This window comes from Corapipo altera, unplaced genomic scaffold (assembly GCF_003945725.1).
Source record: "Corapipo altera isolate COAL_440 unplaced genomic scaffold, ASM394572v1 2, whole genome shotgun sequence".
NCBI lineage: Eukaryota > Metazoa > Chordata > Aves > Passeriformes > Pipridae > Corapipo > Corapipo altera.
In genome coordinates, this window is record NW_020884890.1 from 3,228,351 (window position 1) to 3,253,024 (window position 24,674).

The 24,674-nt window shown below is 35.9% G+C and overlaps 1 protein-coding gene across 1 annotated transcript in view; it reads right to left on the reverse strand.

The window, feature by feature from the left end:
- Nucleotides 1-24,674, reverse strand: part of EYS (eyes shut homolog) — an 853,574-nt gene that overhangs the window by 273,888 nt on the left and 555,012 nt on the right. The window contains exons 34-35 of the mRNA XM_027644956.1: nt 6,348-6,538; nt 4,048-4,139 (exon numbers count right to left, since the gene is read on the reverse strand). Of these exons, the coding sequence (XP_027500757.1) occupies nt 4,048-4,139; nt 6,348-6,538 (283 nt within the window). The remainder of the gene's footprint in view (nt 1-4,047; nt 4,140-6,347; nt 6,539-24,674) is intronic.

Sequence of the window (24,674 nt, forward strand, 5' to 3'; positions counted from 1 at the left end):
AGTATTGAGATAATTACTGCTGAAATGCAGAAGAGGGGACGAAGAAAAGGCAAATTTCTAATATTGCTGCTGCAGTTTGGGTAGTTTCTGCAATACATGTTATTTTATGAACTGGTTTTTGTGACAAAGATTGAAGAAGATAAATCTTAGAGCAGTTAATAAGGGCAGTTAAGGGCTGGAATGAGAAGATTGTGGCAGAACATCCCCCTCATTGCCAGCCAAATAACTGTATGTTCAATACAAAACCAAACAAGTAACTTTCCAGTGCGTGAGTCTAAAATTTCCTACCCTTCATAATATCCTGTAGAAATCTAAATCCTCTGGGATATTGCCCATATCCATTTTTCACTGCATTTTTCACTTCCCTGGTAACATTCTAAAGAAAATCAAAATGGTAGTCAGGCATATGAGTGAAACGGCTACAATGACTTTCATTAATAGACCTAGTACACAACTATACTAGTTTACATCTAAAATGGAACTCTCAGGCACTTCTCTGAGGTAAACCTTGGCAATGTGTTGGTTTTAGCAGCCAATGCCATAAATTAGATTAATCTGATGCAAAATGTTATATCCTATCCCAAATCATTCAAGATATCCCAGATTTTGATGCCAATCCAGTCCTTGTATTTTATCCAAATTTAATAAACTGTTTAAATTTTTGTAGTCAAAATATTCCATCATAATGACTTTTAGCATGACTATTCTGGTGAACTATGAGAACTGCATAAAGCAGTCTGACAGTAATATGCATGTTTATTTGCAAACATTAGAAAGTGTGACACCAGTAATTATTTCTTTTGGATAAAGGAAGCAATAAAATGTTCCCCTGTAAGCAGAAAAGGAAGATACTATCACTATCTAATTTTCACTGTATTTCAACTTGTCTAACAGAACTCTCGCTACTTTTAAGTCTACTTGTTTCATTTAGTACGAAATTGTAGAGGTAGTATATTCTTTGAAGATAGCTTATCTTCAGTAGCTGAAATGCATTTCTTTTAGTGAATTGGAAAGACAAAAAATTTTCCATCATAGGACTACATCAAAAGAGCTCCAAACAATTAGGATTACATTAAGTAGTAGGAATTAGCATTTTCATTCAAAAAAGTTACAAAATCTATTTTTTTATTATTATTATCCATGATGTCTACTTAACATATGCACAACAAAGAAAATTCCACTCTCTGCACATCCACTGTTAGAATATGCAGTATCTCCTACGTTTTCATCTTGCCTTCGCCAACTTCCCAGATACCATTGTTCAAAACTTACTTATGTCACTGAAAACCAGTTCCTAAAGGAGTAAATGTTTCAAAGTTCTAGAAAGTTGCTGAATAAGTTACAGTAATTTTCCATCAAAGTTATTTAAAGTCTTACTATGCTGTACTACTTTGCAGTTAATTAAATTAAATGCTAACTTTATACAAATAATGCATATTTTGAGAATGACTCTATCAAAGCCAATTGTCAACAATATATATGTAACTGTCAATAAAGAAAAAACATGTGAAGTTTTTATATATACAACATATATATCTTTTTAATTAGCTGAAGCATACATGAAAATGCTTGAGATGACAGTAAGAAGTAATTCCAAATCTTTCTGACATCTGTGTCACTAAGGTTTTAAATGTTAGAATCATAGAATCACAGAATTGTTTAGGTTGGAAAAGATCTTTTAGACCATCAAGTCTGACTATTGAACCAGCACTGCCAAGTCCAATACTAAACCATGTCCCTAACTGTTATGTTTACATGACTTTTCAATCTCTCCAGGAATGGTGACTCAACCACTTCCCTGGGTAGCCTCTTCTAATGCTTTACAACTCTTCCTGTGAATATTTTCTTTTCCTAATATCCAACCTAAACCTTCCCTGGTGCAACTTGAGGCTGTTTCCTCTTGTCCTACTACTTGTTAGCTGGGGGAAGAGACTGACCTCCACCTCACTACAGTCTCCTTTCAGGAAGTTGTAGAGAGCCATAAGGTCTTCTCTCAGCCTCATTTTCTCCTGGCTAAAGAGCTCCAGCTCCCTCAGCTATTTCACATAAGACTCATACAATTAGCCTTGGCCCATCAATCCACTCTGTTCAGATCCCCCTGCAGAGTCCTCCTACCCTTGAGCTGATAAACACTCTCTCCCAACTTGATGTCATCTGCAGAATGTCATCTTAAAACAATGTTAAAAACTGTTTCCAGTCTTCTAAAGTGAATAGAATTATTAACTATTAATTGCTCAGTAATTAACCTGAATCACAAAAATGGTATGCATTCCTTCTTTTTCAATAGCAAAAATCAGTGTAGGCCATTGCCTGAGCTGTCCTGAAAGAGTGTATTTTCTCTGCAAAGGAAAGAAGATAGCTCTTTCTTCCTTTCCTTTTTAGGCTCAAAAAGAAAGGTAAAAAATAGAAATTAGTTTGTTTTTCTTTCCAGCTAACCTGATTTACAGGTTCAACTTATTTTCTGCTCAGCGGAGTGGGGAGAAAATGCATAAAATAAGTGTACTCGCACCATGGAAATTAATGGATCTCTGAGGGATGACCATGACATGATAGTTCTAATGCTCCAGTACCAGAGGAAGGCTGATTTTCTTAAGTTCTCCCACACTGCTGAGGGTTCAGGTATTCATACTTTTGTTTTCTTCAGGATCTTAAATCTTTCTTAAAATGAACAAAAAAAGAATAACAACTGAATTCTAAGGAATGTAAACCAGTTAACTAACTAGAAATTTTATGTCTCCAGTCCTTATCCACTTTCTTTTCCACTTTGGCATTCTCCCTTAATTGTCTTCAACGGACTTGCAGAGTACTTGAGTATTTAGCCGCTATTCATACAGAAGCTGCTTAATGCCTTATGATATTTATATCTCTTGTCTAAAAATAATTTTAAAATCTGTCTTCTCTATTTTGACATGGAAAGGGAGTTATAACCAGGACTGCACATGTTATTAGATTTTAGAGAATCCTACTTTTATCAGTGTCATAGAGATAGTTGTGTTCTATTTCTTTCTGGTAAGAGAGAACCTTACACTTGCTTTTAGCTTCCACTAGCATGGTTTGGTTTATGGTATTCCCTTTCTCGGTGAAAGCACAAGTGCAGTGAATTACTGGCTTTTGTTCCTTACATTAATTTGTGATGTTACTGTGTGGTCTGGAGCTTAAGCATGGTTTCCATGCTGGAAAAAAATTATGAAAGAGACAATAGCTGAAATGCAGCAACAAATTGTGTTGTCAGTCTCACTGACTACTCACTGCCATACCTGAGGCATCAAGGTACAATATAATGGATACACTCACCACTAGTTTCCCATTGTTGCCCTGCAAAAGTTTTTCATTTAACTACGTTTGGACAGATACAGCTATAAAAGGTTTATTCCAGTAAAAGGCTTTTGTTCCTCCTTTTTAAGAAGTAATTTACTCCTGAGAGGTGAGCAGACAGCTAGATTTCTTTCTTCTTGCTGGAAAAGAGGACTTGGACCTATTTCAAGCTGCCTAATAGGAACTAGGCACCTGGAGAGCTCACTAGGTGCCTAACTTTCCTATAAATTGAAACTAAGAATTTCTCTTCCTAGGCTGTAGATTCTTTCAGCACAGATATTTGGTCATTAGACACATCTATGTACAAAGAACCTACTACCTATCTCATTTTCTTTTCATTTTATTCTTCTTCAGTTGGAAGTATTCTTCCTTTCACAGGAATAATAAATCCTATTATGAGTTGCAAGTCAGTGACAGCAATGGAAGTCACGGACATACTGTGCAGCATCTTCCCTGACTGAATGTTTATGTTTGCTATGGTACATGATTTCAATGAGAGTAAATTTATTTCCTCTAAGCACATCAGGGGTGTGATGAGCATTGTCCAACTGTACTGTAGTTTTAAAATTCTTTCCAAGACTCTGTTGTCATCCACACTGCCATAACATGATTTTATTGCACGTGTTCAGGTATCATTCATAGTTAATGAGATTTAATATCTTTACAATTTACTAACTACCAAATCTATATGATCTTTGAAACAATTATGAATATAGACAACAGTAAACTTACCTAATTTGCACTTTATACTGGTGTCCATCATCCACTCTAGCAGTGGTAGTGATGTTTTTGACTTCTGCTGCCTCATCACATAGAAACTGGTACTGCAGAGTGGGAAAAAGTTTTAATTACATTATTTCTAATAATTAAACAATTGCAGGCTTAGAAACTTGAGTTTTAAAATAGCAGGTTTCATAAAAACCTGAAGGATGTCATGCATATCAACGAAAACTAATGTTTCATTAAAAGTTTTGGATCACAAAGTCTTTTGTACCAGAAATATGCAAGTACACATACATGCTTCCTAGCCTGCATGAAAATACTTTAATCTTTGTGTATTGTACAACCAGATATTGTGGTTCTGAATTGCAAAGAAATTGACCATCTGCAACCCATCTGAAATTAACATTGGCCACGGGTGAATTTTACTTACCGTTTTATGGCTTCCTTACGCTTCCAAACACGTAATGTAGCATGCAGGCTTGAGCATTTTGGAACCCCATTTAATTTCCTATACTAATGTGAACAAGCACTTGATTTCATGGTTTGTCTACTTGTAATTGTAACTTGATTGTGAGCTTAGAACTATTTGTTCATTGGGCTTTAAATATACATTTAATTGGCCAGCTTTGTGAATGATTAAGTGAATTCAATTAGTTTTAACATGTCACACTGGGATCTCTGAATAGATTTGTGTCAATTAAAGTACTTTCATATTTTATGGTGCTTATGATATGTTAGAAAAATATTTTTCTTCATCATTACCTTACCATGAATACAAGTAAGATGGACTTAAAGCTGTCAGCATTTTCTAAACTTTTGATAACTTCCTGCCCATGACTAATCTCATTTGTTTTGGATGAAGATAGTCACAATATAACAAAAGACAGTAAATCACAATATAAAGAAATAAAGAAAAATGTTATTTTCTTCTTTTTCTGTTTATCTTCACTTTATATATCTATTTAGTATGGTCATGCTTTTTAAACATAAGGCAAATATAATTCAAATGTGCTTTTTCTAACAGTCATTTCACGGTTCTTACAGAAGAAGGATATATTTACAGGTCAACTTTTGGACATTTTTAGCAGGAAAAAATGTGAGAAAAGTAATTTTTCTTTTAATATCTTTTTATAGCCTCTTTAGTATCTGCCTATCTCTTCATAAAGCTCAAGTTTTAGCTCTTCCTCAGAAAAGAAGGAATTCTTTGCCAAAGACAAAGATATACCATGGTCACATTTTATTCCTTAAAGTTTATAAACAAATGTATTCTTAGTTAGTCTGTTCCTGAAAGCCATGGACATATCATATGGAACTGTGGTTTAAGTAATAAATGAAGTTAAAGGTTTCTACTCAGAGACACAGAGTAAATTTTCCTATGACACTTCACTCAATTCTACAGCCTCCCTAATGATAATTTTAATGAAGATGTACATGAGATGTGACCAATACATCTGTACTAGAGCAAGCTGCTGTCACAAGTATTGAGGCCATGTTACTGAGAACGCAGCTGCGATGGGCTGGGCACGCCTCAAGGATGAAGGACCACCGCCTCCCTAAGATCCTGCTCTATGGTGAACTTACCACTGGCTGCTGCATGAAAGGAGCCCCGAAGAAAAGATACAAGGACTCCCTGAAACAACATCTCAGCCTTGGCCATATTGATCACCATAACTGGTCTACTCTGGCCTCCAATCGGGAGGCCTGGAGACACACCATCTATAACGCAGCTGTCTCCTTCGAGAACACACGCAGGATCACTCTCGAGGAAAAAAGGCAAAGCAGAAAGAACCGTGCCTTGCAGAATACACCATCTAAGGAGTCTTTCTGCTGTGCCTTTTGCAATCGGATATGTCTGTCACGTATTGACCTCATAAGCCACCAGCGTGCCTGTAGCAAATGTGGATAGTGCCTTCCCAAATCTTCGTTCGTGAAGCCTAGCCATGACATGAGGTTCAGTAAGTTTAAGCTTCATATATTAAATACAATAACTTAATTATCACTTTGAAAGACAAAACCTACATTCTTTATTGTTGTGTTTTAATATGTACTTTTTGTATGAGATTCCAAATATAATCAATATAAGATTTTCCTTAAGTCCCACCTCTTATGAGACATATCAATTGTATTAGCCATGAATTGGCCATAACAGACAGCAAGTTTGATGACTATTTTCCTTAAAATACTAAAGAATGTCAAGATTCTCTGTAGATTTATTTACTACCTTCTACAGTAAGAAAAAAAATATTAAAATTTTTACAAATCCTTACTTTTATTTACTTCTCTTTCAGTGGGATATTTTGAGGCCTTACCTGTAAGGTACCATTATTGATGAAAAGTCGAATTAAAAAATGTTGTATTGTTTCTGGGCTCTGTTCAATATTTAGGAGGAGTCCATAAGGATTACAGGTCTTAAACTGCAGATGGATGAAGTTTTGTATGTTCAAATATAAGCCTTGAAATTCCAGGTAAGAATTGCCATAATAGCGAGCATAACTAAAATCTGTAAACAGAATTTTGAGAGATATGAGGTTTTAAACACATTTTTCTTCTTCACACACTGTTTTCTTATTCTGCTAATGATAGCAAAGGTATAAGGTATTTTTTTACATTTGTCAAGGAGACAGACACGAATCTGAAAATTGATGTTAGTCTTCTTCTGTCAAAGATAACACAAAATGTTTATAAAACTACACATAAAGGTTTGATCAAATTATATTAAGCAGGCAGAATAGGCTATGAAGATAATAGCACTTCGTACGTATCTGGTAGCTTTGGCTCAACATAAGTCAAGAACAGGTTTTTTTTCAAAGTTAGGTGTTTTAATTAAAGTTAAATTCAGGAATGAATGGGTTAGAAATCTTTACAGAAACTACAGGTTATGGAAAGGGAGCAAGATATTCTACAGCCTAACTATGAAAGTGACATCTCAAATGCATCAACTATTTTGTTCTAAGACAAACAATGTGGGGCTAGGGTGAAAGCTGGAAATATCCATTGTGACTACATCTAGCTTGTCTGTTTGATTTATCTAGATATCTCTTACCCTTCAGCACCCTGTGCTATACCTTGCAAGGGCACATGCAGCTCTTATTTAAATGGAAAAGGTATGTGGAATCATGACTTCAAGCCCATCAGAGATAACAGAGAGCTACACTTAAAAGGGCCTCCTTTATTTCTTATGTTCTCTCTCTTCCCCCATCTTTCCTCTTCTCCTTTTCTTTCTTTTCCTTTCCCTTTCCAATGCTCTTCTTTTTCTTCTCTCCTTCCTTCTTTTCTTTCTTCCTTCCTCTCATTCCCTTCCTTCCCTCCCTCCCTTTCTTTTTTCTTTCTATTTCTTTTTTCTCCTTTTCTTTTAGTTTCTCTTTGTTTTGTTCTATTTTCTTCATTTTTCTTTGTTTCTCGTTCTCTTTCTTTCTCTCTCCCTCTCTTCTATTTTCTCTTCCCCTCCCTTCCTTTATTTTTTTCTTCCCTTCCCTCTCTTTCTCTTTCTGTCTTTTCTTCTCTCTTTCACTGTGTTGTCTTTTTACAAGGGAAGAGTATTCAACATGAAAAATAGGTACCCAATCATACAGAAAAGCAGTCTTGGATTTAGTCTTTTTACTTCTCAAGTACTCAAACTGAGTCTCACATCACCACCTTTATGTGCTTTTAAGGACTTGAATATGTGGGTCCCCTCCCATCCGTATGACAAGAGGAGTTAAGTATTTTTATTTTTTGCAGGAGCAGGTTTATGCTTTAGTCTCATTTGAATCACATAGCATACAATTATTTGTTTGATCAACTTTATGAAACAGATAAAAATTTAAAGAATTACTAAAAATTCACCCATCATGTGAAAAACATCAGTACAACAATATGAACTTAGATACAATATACAAAATATAATAACTGAATAATTCTATTTCAATTTGTTCAAATGTCATAGAATCATCTGTAGAGGGATTTTGAGTATCTTTGAAGGTCACAGATCTGTTTCTATTTTACAAAACAGACAAAATTTTAATCTGTTGTGACACCAACTTCAATAGCAAATACATCATTATATGTGCTAAAATTCTCAATGTCAATGATACTTGGATAAAATAAAAACTATTGATGTTGAACTCCTATATATCACTGTAAGAATATGCTGAATTTTATCCTTTCATGACTTTTCAGAAACCTATTTACAAAGTCACTGTGGTCAAACCCCAAACAAAGCCCTTAAGAAATTCTCAGTACTATAAGAAAATGCAGTAAAATAGAACATGCAGTAAAATAGACCACAAATTTCAAGCAATACCAATCAATGACCAGTGTTGCAAAAAACCCCCACCCTAAACACAAAAACAACAACGAAAAAACCCTCATAATCTTAAATGTATTTAATCTTTTAAAAGTCTCTTTTGTCTTAAATTTTACAGACAGGACAATTTCTCCAAGGAAAGATTTTAGAGAGTTATCTCCAATCCCTAACTCTTGTTTGGTTTCCTTCCTGAGCTAGCCACTGTGCTCTAAATCTTTCTCTCATTCCTTTTGCCCTGAACTGCTCCTGTACATGGTTTTACTTCTTCCAAGGAACCTCTCAGTTATCCCCACACTCTTTAGATACTGATATCTAACCTCTTGTATATATAGATCAGAGATATACTGATATCTCTTTTTCATGACTCCAGTTAGAAGATCAACTTGGCTGAAAGACAATTGATCTTTCCAGCAGTCCTAACTCCTTCTGTCACCTTCTCAATTTTTTGTAAGTGGGTTGTTTTTATTGTTTTGTGGTTTTTTTCTGCACTGTCCAGCATATAATAAAGTTGACGTGAGAAAAGGTCAAAACTACGTCAGCTCCTCAGTGCTTTGCTAACAAAAGGCATCTGAGCCCCCAGATCTCACAAAAGAGTAAAATCTATAATTGTGAGAAGAATAAAAAGGTGGGTAAGGGAAAAAAGCAGTTTATTCATGATTCCTGAAACTATAATCTAAATCTGAGGACAGACTGGATTATCTATTAAATTTCAAGGAAGACCAAACAAGCACAAGCTAGTGGCATCCGCATTTAGCTTTCTATGTATAATTGCAGCAAGCACTGCAGATAAAAATGGACTTTATTCTAAATGACACCCATTTCTATTTATCTTTATATGTCCACAAGTGATGATGCCTTGCAAGCCAATACAATCCATTATTGCATGTATTTGAGGTTAGTTTGGTTTCTTTTGGGAAATATGTTTGTGCTCCTAAACAGAGAACTTCACAAAAGAATTATCTGCAGTAAAATTGCTACAATTGCTCTGTGTCCATAAATATGGAAAGAGTTAATGAGAGAAAGCACTGAAGAATATTTAGCAGGCTCCGGGTTTCTGTGAAATCATAAAAACATACTACTCCAATCAGAAATAGGCTACATACCTTCCCACAATAGCTATTAACATAAACCACTGGTGTGGTTTTACCTATTAAGATTCTCACATTGTTTGTAACAGTACACGATCTCTTCTTATAGAACATAAGCTTTGCTTATAATCCTTCTACTACACTTATATGCAACTTTTTCACTTGACCTCTAGAGTTGGCTTCATAGATTACTTTTTGTCCTAACGGAGACTGCTCATCACCCAAGCCTTTAGAACAAAAAAGGAAAAAATTGAAGCTGTATTTTATCTTTCACTATGAATGTCTAACATTTGCTTTCCTAAGAAACAGGCAAGCCCTTTGACCTATAAAATCCTTTCAGCTGTACCTTGCTCCCCTGTGTACATAACAGCTCTCCGTGATTTTCTGTTTACGAGAATTCATGTTAATGTCAGAAGTTAAAAGGTTTGATCTGGATCCCTTTCCCCACCCACGGCGTGGGGTGGCCCAGTTCTAGTTCCGTTTCCATCTGAAGAACCATTGCGACACCTTGAAGGATGGGGAAAGGGAACTCCAGGGGTTTTCTTCCGACCCTGAGCCTGGAGGGGAGAGGTGCTCCCCCTCCCCCCCTGCCCCGCACGTGGCCCCATGGCCAGCAGGGAGACAGGACACCGGGCGTGGAGAGGAGGCAAGAGAGCTTTATTGTGGGGGATGTTACATTTATAGGGTTTAGGAGGATTCACAGAGTAACCAATTAGAAGTCTCAAGGGGCTTATAGGAACACCCAGTCACAGGGAGGAGTTAACAAAGGCCAATGGGAAACACCTCAGGACACCTTCCCAGGACATTCCTGCATAGATAACACTTGTCGTGGGGGGTGTTGGGAAGAAGAAGCATGTGTTTGTAAAGGGACCACCAAAAGCCATTTTAAGACACGTTTAAACAAGTTTTCCCATATAATGCAGGTTTAGTGCCACAGTTTGAGATCCAGCTGTAATGGTAAAAGGATACACAGGTAGATCTGCAACCCAGTTCACTGTCAAGGTTCATTAACTCTTACCGCTACCTACTGGGTTTCTCCATTCCAGTGAGTTTTAGCTGCACCAGCTTCAGAATGGCGACCTGCAAATTTAAAACTTTTCGAAAGCCACACAGTTTTAAGTCTTGGTTTTTAAAGGCAGGTAGAGATAATAAAAACTTTTAACATGTCCATGAACATGTGTTCCTGGCGATGGAGCTATGTCTAACACACACCCCGTTGTTTGCACGGACTCAGGTACAAAGAGGATTATGATGATGCTTTTCTTCTTTATTCTATTATTCTCTTTTATTATGCAGCACCCTGGAACAAAATACTCTTGTTTAAGCTATCAGTCTTCCCTTTTTCATGGACACATCCATCACATCTTTTGCTATTCTTTTAACTAGAATTATGTTACAAAATTCAAAGAGAGAGCATCTCTACCTGTGGGAAGAACTCTGTCATGAAAAATCTGAACAATTAATTTGCTATTTGAAATTCTTATTTATTTTTATGAAGAAGGGACACATCTCTTAATAGTTTAAAACTATGGCAATAAAGAAGTTGTATAAAACTGGGGAATGCCAAGTGAAAAAAAAGTTTCAGAAAAGCAAAACAAAGAAGTCAGAGCAAGGACTACTTCACAGGTCTGGCTGCAGACCTCTCCAGCCCAATAGATGACTTCAATGGTTGTCTATGGCTCAGGGTATGGCCTTAAGCTGCGCCAGGGGAAGGTTTAGGTTAGATATTAGAAAGATATTCTTTACAGAGAGGGTAATCAGCCATTGGAATGGGCTGCCCAGGGAAGTGGTGGATTCTCCGTTCCTGGAGGTTTTTAAGATGAGGCTGGATGTGGCACTTAGTGCCCTGGTCTAGCAACTGTGGTGGTAGTGGATCAAGGGTTGGACTTCATGATCTCAGAGGTCCTTTCCAACCTGTCTGATTCTATGATTCTATGAATGGTCGTGCCATCAGCTGCCCTGCACACCGTGGTCCCCTCTTACCCCTTGCTGAGAAGGCTGGAAGCTTGTGATCTCTGGCAGCAGGAGGACAATTTGTAATTGACCAGCAGACCTGCAGCTACCCAGGGCATTGCTGAATGCAAACAAGATTGTTCAGGAGACCCCTCAGAGTCAGATCAGCCCAGAGCTGGTATCTGCAGAAGGGGGCAAAGATGAGTGAGATCATTACTGAAGACTCTCTTCTGTGAGGTGTGGAGGCACCAATAAGACAGTCTAACTTGATGTCCTCAGAGGCTTGTCTGGTCAGTTGGCTGTCTGGTAGGGCCACAGACTATCAAAGCAGGGTTAATAGATAATATTAGTAATATGATGTCTTTTTTTTTGTTGTTACCACTTTTAGAAACTTCTGTTTCATGTGGCCTATGCATGTAACAGTAGTTTCTTGTTTTCTTTTTACTCTCAATATGCTGAAAGTACCTCAGCTTTCATTTTTCTTATATTTCTGGGGGATTTCTTTTGAGATGCCATATATAATGAGTCATGTCAATCACTCTCATTTGCATTCTAAAATAAGGTCAATCTTTCCAGCAAGTTGTGAAAAGCAGCCACAGAAAAATAATCCATAAGTTTTATTTTTAACTCCCTTAAATACAATAACCTACTTCGTATTTGTAATCAGCATTTTAAAGGTTCCACTTTATTTTCAAATGAGTCTCATTTACCTCTATACATTTTATTTAATCCTTTGAGCTGAAATACCTTAAAGGCAGAGTAGAACAATGATCTCCAACCATCATTTCTATTTCCAGTTGCAATGCTATTTCACTGTGCTACACCTCACCGTTGGTTCCACATAACATACGCACAGTTACAGTGAACCTATGTTTAATGCTGTCACACAAGTCTGTGCTGCATGAGTAGCAGGGAATTATAGTTGTTTTTTTCTCTAAAAGTTGAAATATTCTCTAATGTGATATGTTAGACAACAATAAAATATGGTTAACGTCCAGAATTGTTGTCAGTGCAGCCCACAAGTAGCTTTCAAGCAAAGAAAAACAACAGTTACAAATAAATGTTTTTTACCATTCCTTTTTCATACTTTCACAGAACCATAGATTTGAGTAGACTGTAAAACTCTTCTAAAGGAAAACTGTGACTGTTTTAGAGTTCCTATAATTCACAATTCTTCACTTCTAGCCTAAATATACATATACACACAAACAGATAGAATTCAGCTGCCTTAAAGGTATGGAACATCAGATCCTAAATCCCAGAAAGCTCCTTTTATTTTTCTGCAGTTATTTTACATTTTTCTTTTCCTCATGCATGCATCAGTTATGTCTGTCTATCCAAGTTTTGATTCTTAACTCCTTCATGTCTAACAGTCATTCTGCAATGTTGTTGGTAATGAGATCTGCACTTACCTTCCCTACTCACACTAAAAAGGGGACAGTTGGCTACATTTTCTACTAATTTTCACTTCTCCCCTCATTCTGCTCAAAAGTTACAGTTGGAAACAACAAAAAACTATACATATAAATTTTTTTTTTAATATTTTTCAATTTTTTTAAAAATTAAAATACTGACTGCAGAGACCTTCAAATATGGTAAGTCTTGACCCCTTCTTGAACTCAGGGAAAACAGGGGCAGAGTCTTCTAACCCATTTAAACTATAGAAGGCACTTGGAATGTAATTAGTGCCGGAAACTGTTTTCTTATTGTCAATAAAGTCTTATTAGTTTCTAAAGTAGGATTCTGGTTCATGCACAAGTGTAGATTTTAAATTCAAATCCAATGCCTGATTATGTCCATTAATTGCAATAATAGCTTAGTGAGATTAACTGATACTTATGTGACTGTCTACCATGTGGGCTAGCTCATCAACGTACAGATAATGGAGAGAGGTGTTAAGTTTATTGCAATCAGCAGGCGAATAGAAGAGATTGTCTCACTGAAGACATTAAAAAATATATATATGTAAAAATCAGGAAAAACATCAGTGGTGTGCAGTTCTACTTCACCTAAAGACTGTTATTTTTTTCCTTTTTAAATATGCTACAAGGGACGCAGAGAGAATCAAATATTATTACAGCAGAAATCAGGAGCAGCTCTTACCTTGGGAATAGTTTGACTTGCTCTCAGCAGAATGTCACAAGCCTTGCTCAAATCTTTTCCTCCTGCTGCACTTTCTACAAAGTGCTGGCAGCTGGCACACAGCCAGCACCGAGCCCAGAGCCACTGCTTATGTGTTGATAAACCCCATAGTTAGAAAGCATTAGATCCACCACTGGGAGAGAAGCAGTTGTATCCATAAGAAACCAAGCTTTTTGCCCTTTACTCATAAACCAACTTCCTATTTTCAGTCTCCTACAACTAGACCTTGAACAAACAGAACTGAACTAATTTTAACATATTATCAACTATTTCAAAGATTACAACCAATATCAGTGGTTGTAATTGTTACATTGGTATTGTAACAATAAAGTGTGACGTGCACATAACATGACTTTAAAATGTCCTTTATGGTACTATAGGCTACTCCAAAGGGCAGTTATCTCCCAATTATTCAGAATAAAAAATATAGAATATCATGACAATCAAGGTTCTGCAGTGTTTTGCAAGAATTGCACAGTGAGAGCACAAGTTTTTAAGTCTATAATACAAGAAAAAATACATCAGTAATCATTCTTTACTCTCAATACCAAATCAGTAACTTAAGCAAGACTAGTTTCTGACTGGAAAACAAATAAAAAACCCATTGTGGAATCCAGAACAAGACAATATTTCTATCTGGTTAAATCCACTGATAGAAGGGATAGATTTTTTGAATTTTTTTTCATAGTGTTTTGTCTTTCTATTGGAGTCAAAAAAACCCCAAAAAACCAAACAATTAGGAAAAGTGTATGGACTATCCAACTATGGAATTTGCTTGAAAATGACACTTGTAATAATATTGTGTATTCTACGAATTTATAGTTGAGGATTCATACATGGTACCTAGCATAGCAGAAGGAGAATGGAACGCTCCGTGAATAATTTCTTCTTGTGCCAGACCCAAATCGTTACAGATCCAACATTTTGATTTAGTAATTCAGCTTGAATTTGCTTAACATTATGCAGCTATGGGAAAAATGAAATTCGGGTGATTTTCTGAGAATTATTTTCAGGAGTGGGCTTCTTCCTGTTGAAGGTTACTAGCAAAATTCTTGTGGAGGCCTGAGATGAAAGTCATACTTATCATGAAAACTACCTCTACTAGTCACTGATTAAATACTGTGTCAAGATGACATTGTAAGGTTTGCATAGTAGCTATGCTTGTTCTTCATAATTTATAGTAATGACTTTTACCTATTAGTGGTGCACACCTAACTAAATTGACAGTGAAATTTTATCTGTTCTGTATTTATAACTATGTTGTAATTACCACAGTTGTGACTTTGCATAAGGGCATATTTGCCCAAAGGCTTGCAGTTAAATTGGCCAAATGCATGTTTCTGTCTTCATTATGACTTGTTTTTGTCACAGCTATGTATGACATCTCTCAGGGTGGTGGTAAAACTGTTGGGTAGGCACATCAGCTGCGGAATCTGTCTTTATCTTGGATACATGGAACTTGAAAACAGTCTCAACTGAAGCTGCACCTTCAGACATGGACAGCATTCACAGTAATATCTTATAAAACTGTCTTTTGCAAATAGGAATGCAAATGATGACCCTAACAGTAAAGCCATGGTGCTCTGAAATAATGCTTCATTCACTCCTTCTGGTGAAATTGTGACTCTTTCAACTAATATCTTACATACAGTACTGTGTTCAGTCTGTCTGTATCTCTCTGCTTTCCTTTCCCCCAGAGAGACAGTGCAAATATGCAGTTGTCTTATGAAAGAAATACTAAAGTACTCAGTTTGGAGTGTGGAGACTATTATTTCTGCTTCCTTCATCTTACATCATGTATTAGAAGCCTGCAGGCTGTCTTGTGGACTGGTATGCAACTTCTTCTTACTTAGGAGCTGTAATGAAGACCTGCATGCACACAAAGCATCAACAAAGAAACCCTCAGTGAATGTTAAAAACATGCATCATTCACAGTACTATCTACTTCAATGATGTTCAGTGCAGGAGGTAGAAGGTAGATGCATATGACATGTCACTTTCTATTTCACTTTTTGAATCACAGTGGTCTACGATCTGCTCCTGTGAACAAGCCCTATGGAAACCAATGCTGCTACGAATATTAAAGAATACAAATTAGGAATGAATAATTAGTAACAGATCATGCACTATAACACATAAAACTCAGTGAGTGTTTTGAGGATCACACAAAAGAAACTCCAATTAAAAACAAGATCAGAAAATTTAGTGGGCATCATTTATGACATATAACCCAACAGAGAAAAACAAAATTCGAAACCTAAAATGGATGATTTATAAATTATAGATATATTATAGTATGTACTACCAGCTGCTTCCCCTCCTGTTTTGTATGTGAGCCAGTCCCTTGCAACACATAAATGGAAAATTCGTATTTTGTATCCTTTTAATATGGGAACTGGTAGTTCACAGGATGGGGAAGATTAAGAATGATAGTGTTGCTTAGGTAATTAATTTCAAAATATGCATTTGAAGTAATCTCTATTCTGAAAAAATTAAGTTTACATTTGGAATCCAATGTAAGCACTGTAGAATAACTTCCCCTGTACAGAAGAACCCACTGTGATAAAGGAAGTTTTCACAAAAATTTTTTATAACACAGATTTTGCATGATACATAAAGAGAAGATTAAAGTGTGCAGACACAGGACATCTTCCCAAATAGCTATGTGTATGGAATTTGTTGGTGGTAATGTAAAAGCAGAAGTTTCTTGTTGCTTCAGAGCAAATACTTGTGTTTGTATAGTGCTTGACTGTAGTGTCAATGGTCAAATACAGACTGGGCTGTGAACTCAACACTGTGGTTGAGATAGAAGTTTTCTAAACAAGAATTTGTGGAAATATTCCCACTTTTGATCATTAGATCAAGTTAAACAGAAAAATAACTCCAAACCTAACTGTGTCTGAAAGCTAAATGGCTTAAAAATGCTACCTAGATAACAATCAGGTCTAAAAAAGAAATAAGTTAACCATACACCTTTATTTGTGAAGGAAAAAAAATAAAAGGAAATGGGTAAAAATGTCTGTTATCACGATGTCACAAATAATTAAGATCAGTAACAAGAATTTTAGCTTCTGAAGAAGTCATGCAAAATACATAATATTTAGCTACGTTATGAAGGCATATATTCATATATGAAATTTTCTAGTAGATCTCAGAAATGAAGATGACAAAATCAAAAGCTGGAAACACTGATCAAATTTAGAATACATGCAAAGAAAGACATGTATGGAGTAAAGAAGATGGTGGTACCAGGTGCCTCACTCTTCCTCTGAGGTGTATGCTAGTTGAGAAACTAGGAATATAATGAGATTCAGATAAGCAAGAAACAGTGAAGAGAAAATGGCAAAGGATCCTAGGTAGTAAGTGAAAGGGAGCAGAGGGGAAAAACCAGGGACGAATAGTAATGGAATCACTAAGTAATGAATAGTAATGGAGTCACTAAGCTGAGTGGAATGTGTTAAAAGCTTCAGACTAAAGAGGAGCATGGATGACATTTCTGAAACTGTGAAAACTAAAAGGCAGGATTGTGTGTTATCAGAACTCAGGTGGAAACATATTCAAAGTGTTTATACTATCTGAATATCTGCAACAGCAAAATAACTAATTTAGTATGTAGAAGTCCTTTCCAGCTTTATCCTTATGCTTGCACTGGAGTAAGATGAGGCAAGTAGGGGAGCACTTGGATTTCATATCACACACAAAACAGCAATACCTCTTCTTGCATTGGTGGCATGATATTGGCTCTTCTGCAATGAAGAGGAAACCAAAGTAATCTGTAGAAATTCTAATACACAAATGAGAGGTCTAGTATTTAAAAGTATGTTGGTAAAGGGATCTGAAGTTCTCCAAACAATCTACCCAGTACTATTGTTCAGATGGATGTCTTCAGATAACTTATTCGGATTTAATTCAGAAAGGTCATAAAGTGATGGCCAGAATAGAAATTGCCATACTAAAAGTTATAGTTAATTCCACTTGGGCTGTAATTACTTACCTTTAAGTGCAACAACTACATCTTAGAATCAAGACAGAATTAAGCAGATGATTAAAAACAGTATCTACTCTTGATACAGTTTGTCTCTAAGGCAAAAATGAAAAGAAACCTCAATTTCTATTTTACAGTGAATATGATTAGTTTTAGGCCTGTAATAGGAAAAAAAACAAACCTTTCACAGAATCACAGAATGGATAAAGTTGAAAGGACTCCAGTGTGTTGTTTCGTTCTCCCTGTTCAAGCAGGGTAATCCTAGAGCACATGGCACAGGACTGTATGTAGAAGGTTCTTGAATATCTTCAGTGAGAGAGACTCCACAACATCCCTGGGCAATCTGTCACAGTGCTCAGTCACATGCACAGTAAAGTTGTTCTTCCTTGAATTCAGGTGGAACTTCCCATTCATCAGTGTCTGCCTATTTCTTCCTGTCCGAGTGCTTGGCACTGCCAAGAAGAGTCTGTATCCATCTATCCATCCTCTCAGCAGCCTCCCTTCAGATGCTTATTTACACTGATGAGGTGCCCTCTCAGTTATCTGTTCTCAAGGCTGAATAGATTCAACTTTCCCAGCCTGTCCTCATAAGAGACATGCTCCATCCCCTTGATCATCTTTATAGTCTCTGTTTTGCTACGTATTTCATCTGTTATCATATGCAAAATATCTTCATTGTATCGAGTGAACAGTCTATCTTCATGTATTAGAAATCTACAGTCATAGTTACTTTTGTGATGTACAGCATTAATCAATTTCTCCACTAAGTTTTTTCATACATATTTAATTATAAAACACAAACTAACTTAAAATATGAAAAAACACCTGTTTCTCTGCTTAGATTTTGCACCCATTTTTGCCAGAGATGTTGCAACACTGCTGATGTCCTTATTAATCGGAGTCATTCTCTTCCTCTGTTGTAGTATATGGGTCACAGAAATCACTGCACAACATCATGAACTGCAACAGAAATCATGCCAGTTTTATATAGCTTTTAGCTATACAAAATGTTGCTCTTCCTGTGTCATGGTTTTCCTCCGCTAAGGAGTTACTGTAGACAGAGACAATTCTCTGACAACTGCTATTTGACAATTCACTTACAAGGCAAATCAACTGAGCTTGTCCATAGCTTTAACAAAGTAATCTATTTCTTTATTAGTTTTTCAACAATTTTCATATGGATGTGAAAGTTTATTCCACTCAAAAATATTGCTACAGCAACAGAACAATCACTGCTTCAAATTTATACTTAGCAACCTTTACATAATTTTCTGATGATGATTGTTTATATTGCTGAAATTATATTAAGTAGAATTAATATTAATTATATTAAGTAAGAGTAAATATACTGTATTTTCTATATCTTGTGCATAGCACTAAAATCAGTCTGTATCTTTATCCTCTAACAAATAAAAATCTTTGTAAACACGGTGAACATAAAGTACCACCTAGTCTGCTTTTGATATCTCCAATCTACACAAAGTGTAAACAATTAAGACAGAAATATTTGAGGAAGGACTGAGGTACAAAATTACAATTTGCATAGGAGCTGGAAATAGTCTAATTTTACAGCCAGGCCTTTGCAGATTTCTTAGTTGTTGCTTTTCCGTTATTCAATTTTCTGCATAATCTGGCAATATGCCAAGTACTTCCATCTAAATGTACTTGTTAACTCTCACAGAAGTCTAAAATTCACTTTCTGGTAAGCATGTTGTTTACCTGTCCTATAAAAAATACAATTTAAGAAAAACAACACTGTCCCTAGTGCTTCCAAGTAAAGATTATTCAGGAAAATCAAACTACAAAACTGACATGCTTAAATACCACATAGCAACAGCCACTGAGAAATATTTGGCAAACACTAGGTTCTGTTTTGACCAAAAGAGAAAGAAAAATATCTGCAAAAATAGATTATTATTCGGGAGTTAAAGCACACTATATTTCATTTCTTTTGAAAGTTATACAGGAACAGTCAGTAGATACAGATAAGGATCGAAAAAATCCCTTATTTACAGCAAATAAAATATGGAAAATAATATTAATTGTAATCTCGGGTACAACGACATTTTATTTACCCAACTGTGTTTGAAATTCCCTCCAAAATCCCAGTTTGATTTATTAGAAATGTTAAGCACATTAGATAGAATCTATTTGAAACGAGTTGTTTCAGACATAAAAAATATAAAAAACTAAGAATAGTTGCCTCTTATTTGTATGATAGATATGATTTTCACCAAAAATATTCATGTGAAAATGACTTGTTTAAAAAGAAGCACTATAATATTTAAGATCTATTATTTTCAATCCTTAATCTGTTAAAAGTAAAAAATAGCTGCAGTGCATTTCATAACAACAGGATCATGTACTCTGCACACTTTGGAGAGCAACAGTTGTTAATAAAAACCAGAAAGACCCTGGAATGCAAAGGCAGGCTTTGTCCTGAAAATTGATATTATTTCAGCACACAGAAATTTAGAGAGTAATCTATTGTATGGTACTATACAATGCTTGTATTACCTAGGGTGGTCTTTCCAGTATTAGAGAAATATTGATTCTAAATGTTGATGTCATTCACTGTGTCTTCATTAACTGGTTTGCAAAGGTCCTTTATTTCTTTCACTTTACAGGATGGGAAATTTATAATCAATTTTGTTAACTTAAGTAAAATTTAAACCTAGCTAATAATGACTATGCTCAACATCTCCAAGTGATATTCTTTATATCTAATATTATAAATAAATGTTGGAGAAATACTAATAAAATCCTGAAAATAAAATCAAACATCTAGCTTGTGTCTTTTATAACCCTCCACCAAATTATTAATTTTCAGTTGAATACATTTAAATTATTGGATGCTACGTAAACCAAAACACTAGAAATTCATCTTATGTCTTTCAAATGTTCAATTCAAGCTTTTACATGAAGGCAAAATCTCAATGTTTCCAATTGTTAGTATTAAAAATTATGTTCTCAAGAAGAAAGCTCCGTGGTTTATGTTTTCATCAGCTTCATTATAAAACTTTTCCTTCGGCATAGTTTCAAGCTTTATAAATTTTCTAAGGACAGAATCAAAAATGTCCTGATGTTTAAAACTTCACTGCTGTAAAGGTCTAATGGGAATCATATTCCTGCTGTACAGGAAATGAGTTAACACAGCACTAAACTAATCAGTACATGGAGGTCTGCAGCTTCAAGTTCTAAGGGTTTAAAATCAGGTCCCTTATTTAAAGTATAAAGCAGGATTTTCCATCCATAAAAAGCACAGTGCTAAGCCCTCTGAAGGAATGAAAAGCATTTTCTTCTGCTATAGGTAGCAGGCATATTTAATACATGACAACAATTCACACACGCACATTACAGTCAAAGAACAGACAGATACTGCAAAAGCCCTCTGCCTAAAGAAGTTTAATCTACAGCTGTCATTGTCTTTAGGAGTGTTATGGATCATATTCATGTCTTAATAATGCCATTCTGCAGAATTGAATGTAAAATCCTCTGGGACAGAGAAAAAGGGGGATATGTCCAAGATGTTTAGCTACAGTCTAGTGAACAAGGCTGTCACCTGGCTAGACACCTCAGAGGACTTATGTACTGTAAGAGGATTTTGACTGTATGACTTTAACTGGACCACCAATACAGAGAAGAATAGAATTTAGGTCATCTCTTAGCACCAAGAAATTCTATGTTGTAAAAAGGGTGCATCATTTTTGGATGGGTACTGAGAAAACATTTGTAAGAATCAAGGAGAGGAAATACACTTGCAAATGAAGTCTGGAAATGACAACGTAAATATGGTGGTTTATATCGGTTGCATTATGCCCAAAAAAGAAAAATAAAAAAAAAATCACAGAGCTTTAATGGGTTAAACCTCTTATTTAGTCTGGAAAAAATCTATAATCTGATATATTAGGCTTGAAATAATCAAAACCACTGTAAAAATAATTATCTAAAAATTCAAGGTTTGCTAAATAATGAATATTCTGCTTTTGTTTCTTTACATAATTCAGGGAATTACTGATTAAGGACCATCTTCACTAGAGTGATCACGACCAAATCCCTATACTTTGTCTTTCTACCCCTCAAAATGAGATCAAGAACTATGCAGGACCTGTGAAATCAAGCATTTTCAAGCAATAATCCAAAATCTGGAAATGAAGCAGGAAAAAATCCAATGCTAGATAACAAAAAACGGGGAAGACAGTGGCTGGTACTCTAACCTATCCTCATCTTCCAGGTATCTGACTAAAGACTGCATACAGATCTGTCTACCTGGAAGCTGAAGGTCAGATATTTATACTGTGCATTGTCATGTACAATTGCACTTTCAAAGAACGAAACAGGGATCATTATTCTCTTTTACAGCAGTGCCACAAAGGTGATGGTAGTGGTTCTGTTCATCTTTTATGCCACAAAGCAATTAATACACTGTTAGCCAGTGGGAGACACAGGTTAATTTTTTTTTCTGTGTCTAGGACTCAATATCTGCACCTCCTATGTATTAGCAAATGTTCTAACTACTAGACAGAAAGCTAGCCCAGAGGGTATTTTGTCCCTAAGGGTGACAAAATTCATGAAAATATATATATGAGGAGAAAAGTATAAATTTTGTAGCCTTAGATGAGGTCACTTATCTGAGAGAAGAGAGATAGAATGATTTTGATTTGTTTTATGGTAGATGGGGATAGAGGAACTTCTATAGCATGATTTACCTGAATAATTTTAGATGCATTCCCTGAGATGAATCATATCCTAAAACCATCTATTTTTCTGCACAGAGACAGTCTAGTGTCAGACTCCAAATCCTGCCATAGGTAAAAGAGAAAACATCATTTACATGGCAACTTGAAATCCATGTTTTTAAGGTTTCGTAGCACATATTATGCAATTAGCATGGAAATGCCACATTAATATTAAAATTGTTATGCAATAAAGTCTTCCTAGTATTTATCCCTTTTCTTAGCTGTTATGCTCATCCTTCCTGTGTTCTGCTGGGTCCTAAGGTTGACTCTTCAGTCTTCCTCAAGAGTAACAGGGGTGGGAGGTTGTAGGAGAGGTCACAGTGAGCTGTCAGGATTCTCAGGTCTTCAGCAGAAAAAGTGTCACATTTATTTCTCCTTAGGTTTGGTCACTGCTTTGGGTTCTTTTTAAATGTTTCCCTGTCACAGCCTCCTTCCTGCTCCTAGACTGCCAGCTACAGCCTGATGGTGGCCTCCAGCCCCACCTCAGCCCTATGCACACAGAGGGCTGTGATTTGTCAGGCAGTCAGAGGTGGGGGATGTCACCTCCTCCCCAGCAGGGTCACCCCAGAGCTGAAGCTGGAGTAGGGGAGGCAGCAGCCACTGACAGCAGCACAGGGGTTAAACCAACAACACCAGCTGAGGCCAGAGTGAGTCTGAGCCCCTGAACTGCCAGGTCAGTGCTCAGCCAGGGCAGATCCTTGCTGAGGGCAGAAAGCATATTGACTGGGCTGCACTGATGACCTAGATCCCGTATGGAAAACATAATTAATCTCCAAGGTAAATCATGATGATGTCTAAAGTCCTTGCTAAGGACTAACTATGGACTCTTAAGGATCAAGTGTAAGTATCTATTGCAACTTAAGCAAGCAAAGCTGACTTTTCTGATGTTATTAATAGCTACCTTATATATCCTTGCAAGCCACAGGGAGAAAGAAAAGAAGCAGCCTGTGGCAATGTTGGCCCTAAACCTGCTAGTTGGTAAAAACAACAGTACACTTGCAAAGTTCTGAGAAGTATCTATTCACTCGTGCGCAGAAGCAAGAGAAGCTCTATTAATTAAATGACATCTTGACCTTCATCTTCCTTCACAGTGTCTCCAAATCCCTTAATCTCTCTGAGAAGGAAGCTTCAATTCAAGGAATGTGAGATGACTCTAAATCCAATGAACTTAAAATTGAAGTATAGTTTTCCAGATAAAATAATGAAGTATTACTGCTTTTCTGGACACTGAACATTACTGAATCAGTAATATTCGTATTTCATTTTCTATGAAAAATAGTCTATTATGGGCAAGTTCCTTGCACCCTCTCTTCTATTGAACAAGTCCTTTAAATTTTAGAAAATGAAACTAACCATTTTTAAAAAGTCTTGAGAGACTGCTTACTTTTCAGTCATCAGAATCAAATGGAGTGTGTCAAGAACCTTCACTCTATTAAGTAAATAAATGATAAAATTGCTAGTATTGCCAAGGTAACAAAAAAGATCACTCCTGGAAGACATTATAGTACATGTTCTAATTCATCCATAGACTAATAAGGAAAAAAGGCTATTTTAAGGTTAATTCCAAGCTAGGAGAAAATGCAAGAAACTACATATCTTATATTTTGACTGCACTGGGTTTAATGTTGCAAATCGTCTTTTAGCTGGGTCAAATCTATCATAAGAATTACTCAGGGATTTAAGTAAAATGAGTTCCAAACTTTTATCTGTGTTTTGATCTCAGGTATAATTCCTAGTAGAAACCTAATCTAAATAAAAGCACAGTCTGATTAATCAGTGTCTCATTAGTTTGTGTAAGTTAACATATCTACTTTTATATTATCAAAAATAGCAGCCTTCTATGATTGTTTAGTATTGACTCTAGATATTTGACATCTTATAAGAGGAAGGGTGCATATCATAAGCATTTTATGGAATATTTCTCTATCCTCATCTATTGCTTATTTTCTGACAGAAAGATAGTGTCTTAAAAATTTGGTATATACAATACTTCAACAAAATTAAATTTTACCATAGAAGCCTGTTGTCATTTATGCCTTCTGCTGCTCTTAGGACATTTTTCACACTACTTGGTCAGTACAGCTAATCTGTAGTGCTGAATAGAACCATAATAAGGAACAACTACATTTAAGCTGATGGATTTTCTCACAGTTAATTTTAAGGCAAGAAAAAAAATGCAGTAGTAGTTCATATCAAATACATGTAATGAAACTGCTGCTGTTGCTTGGCAACCTGGATCAGACTTTTGGGAGAACAATAAATAACTACAGTGATCTGTAGGGGTTTGCCTATAACACAAAGATGTAGCTCATATTCCTTGACAAGTTGGTTTACTCACTATGAGAGTTCTATCTGTGTGTCTTTTCATGATTAAAAGTTTAAATTTATCTGTTTAGATGGTTGATAATGTTCATTTTATCTTTTCTCAATTTATATTGGCAAGC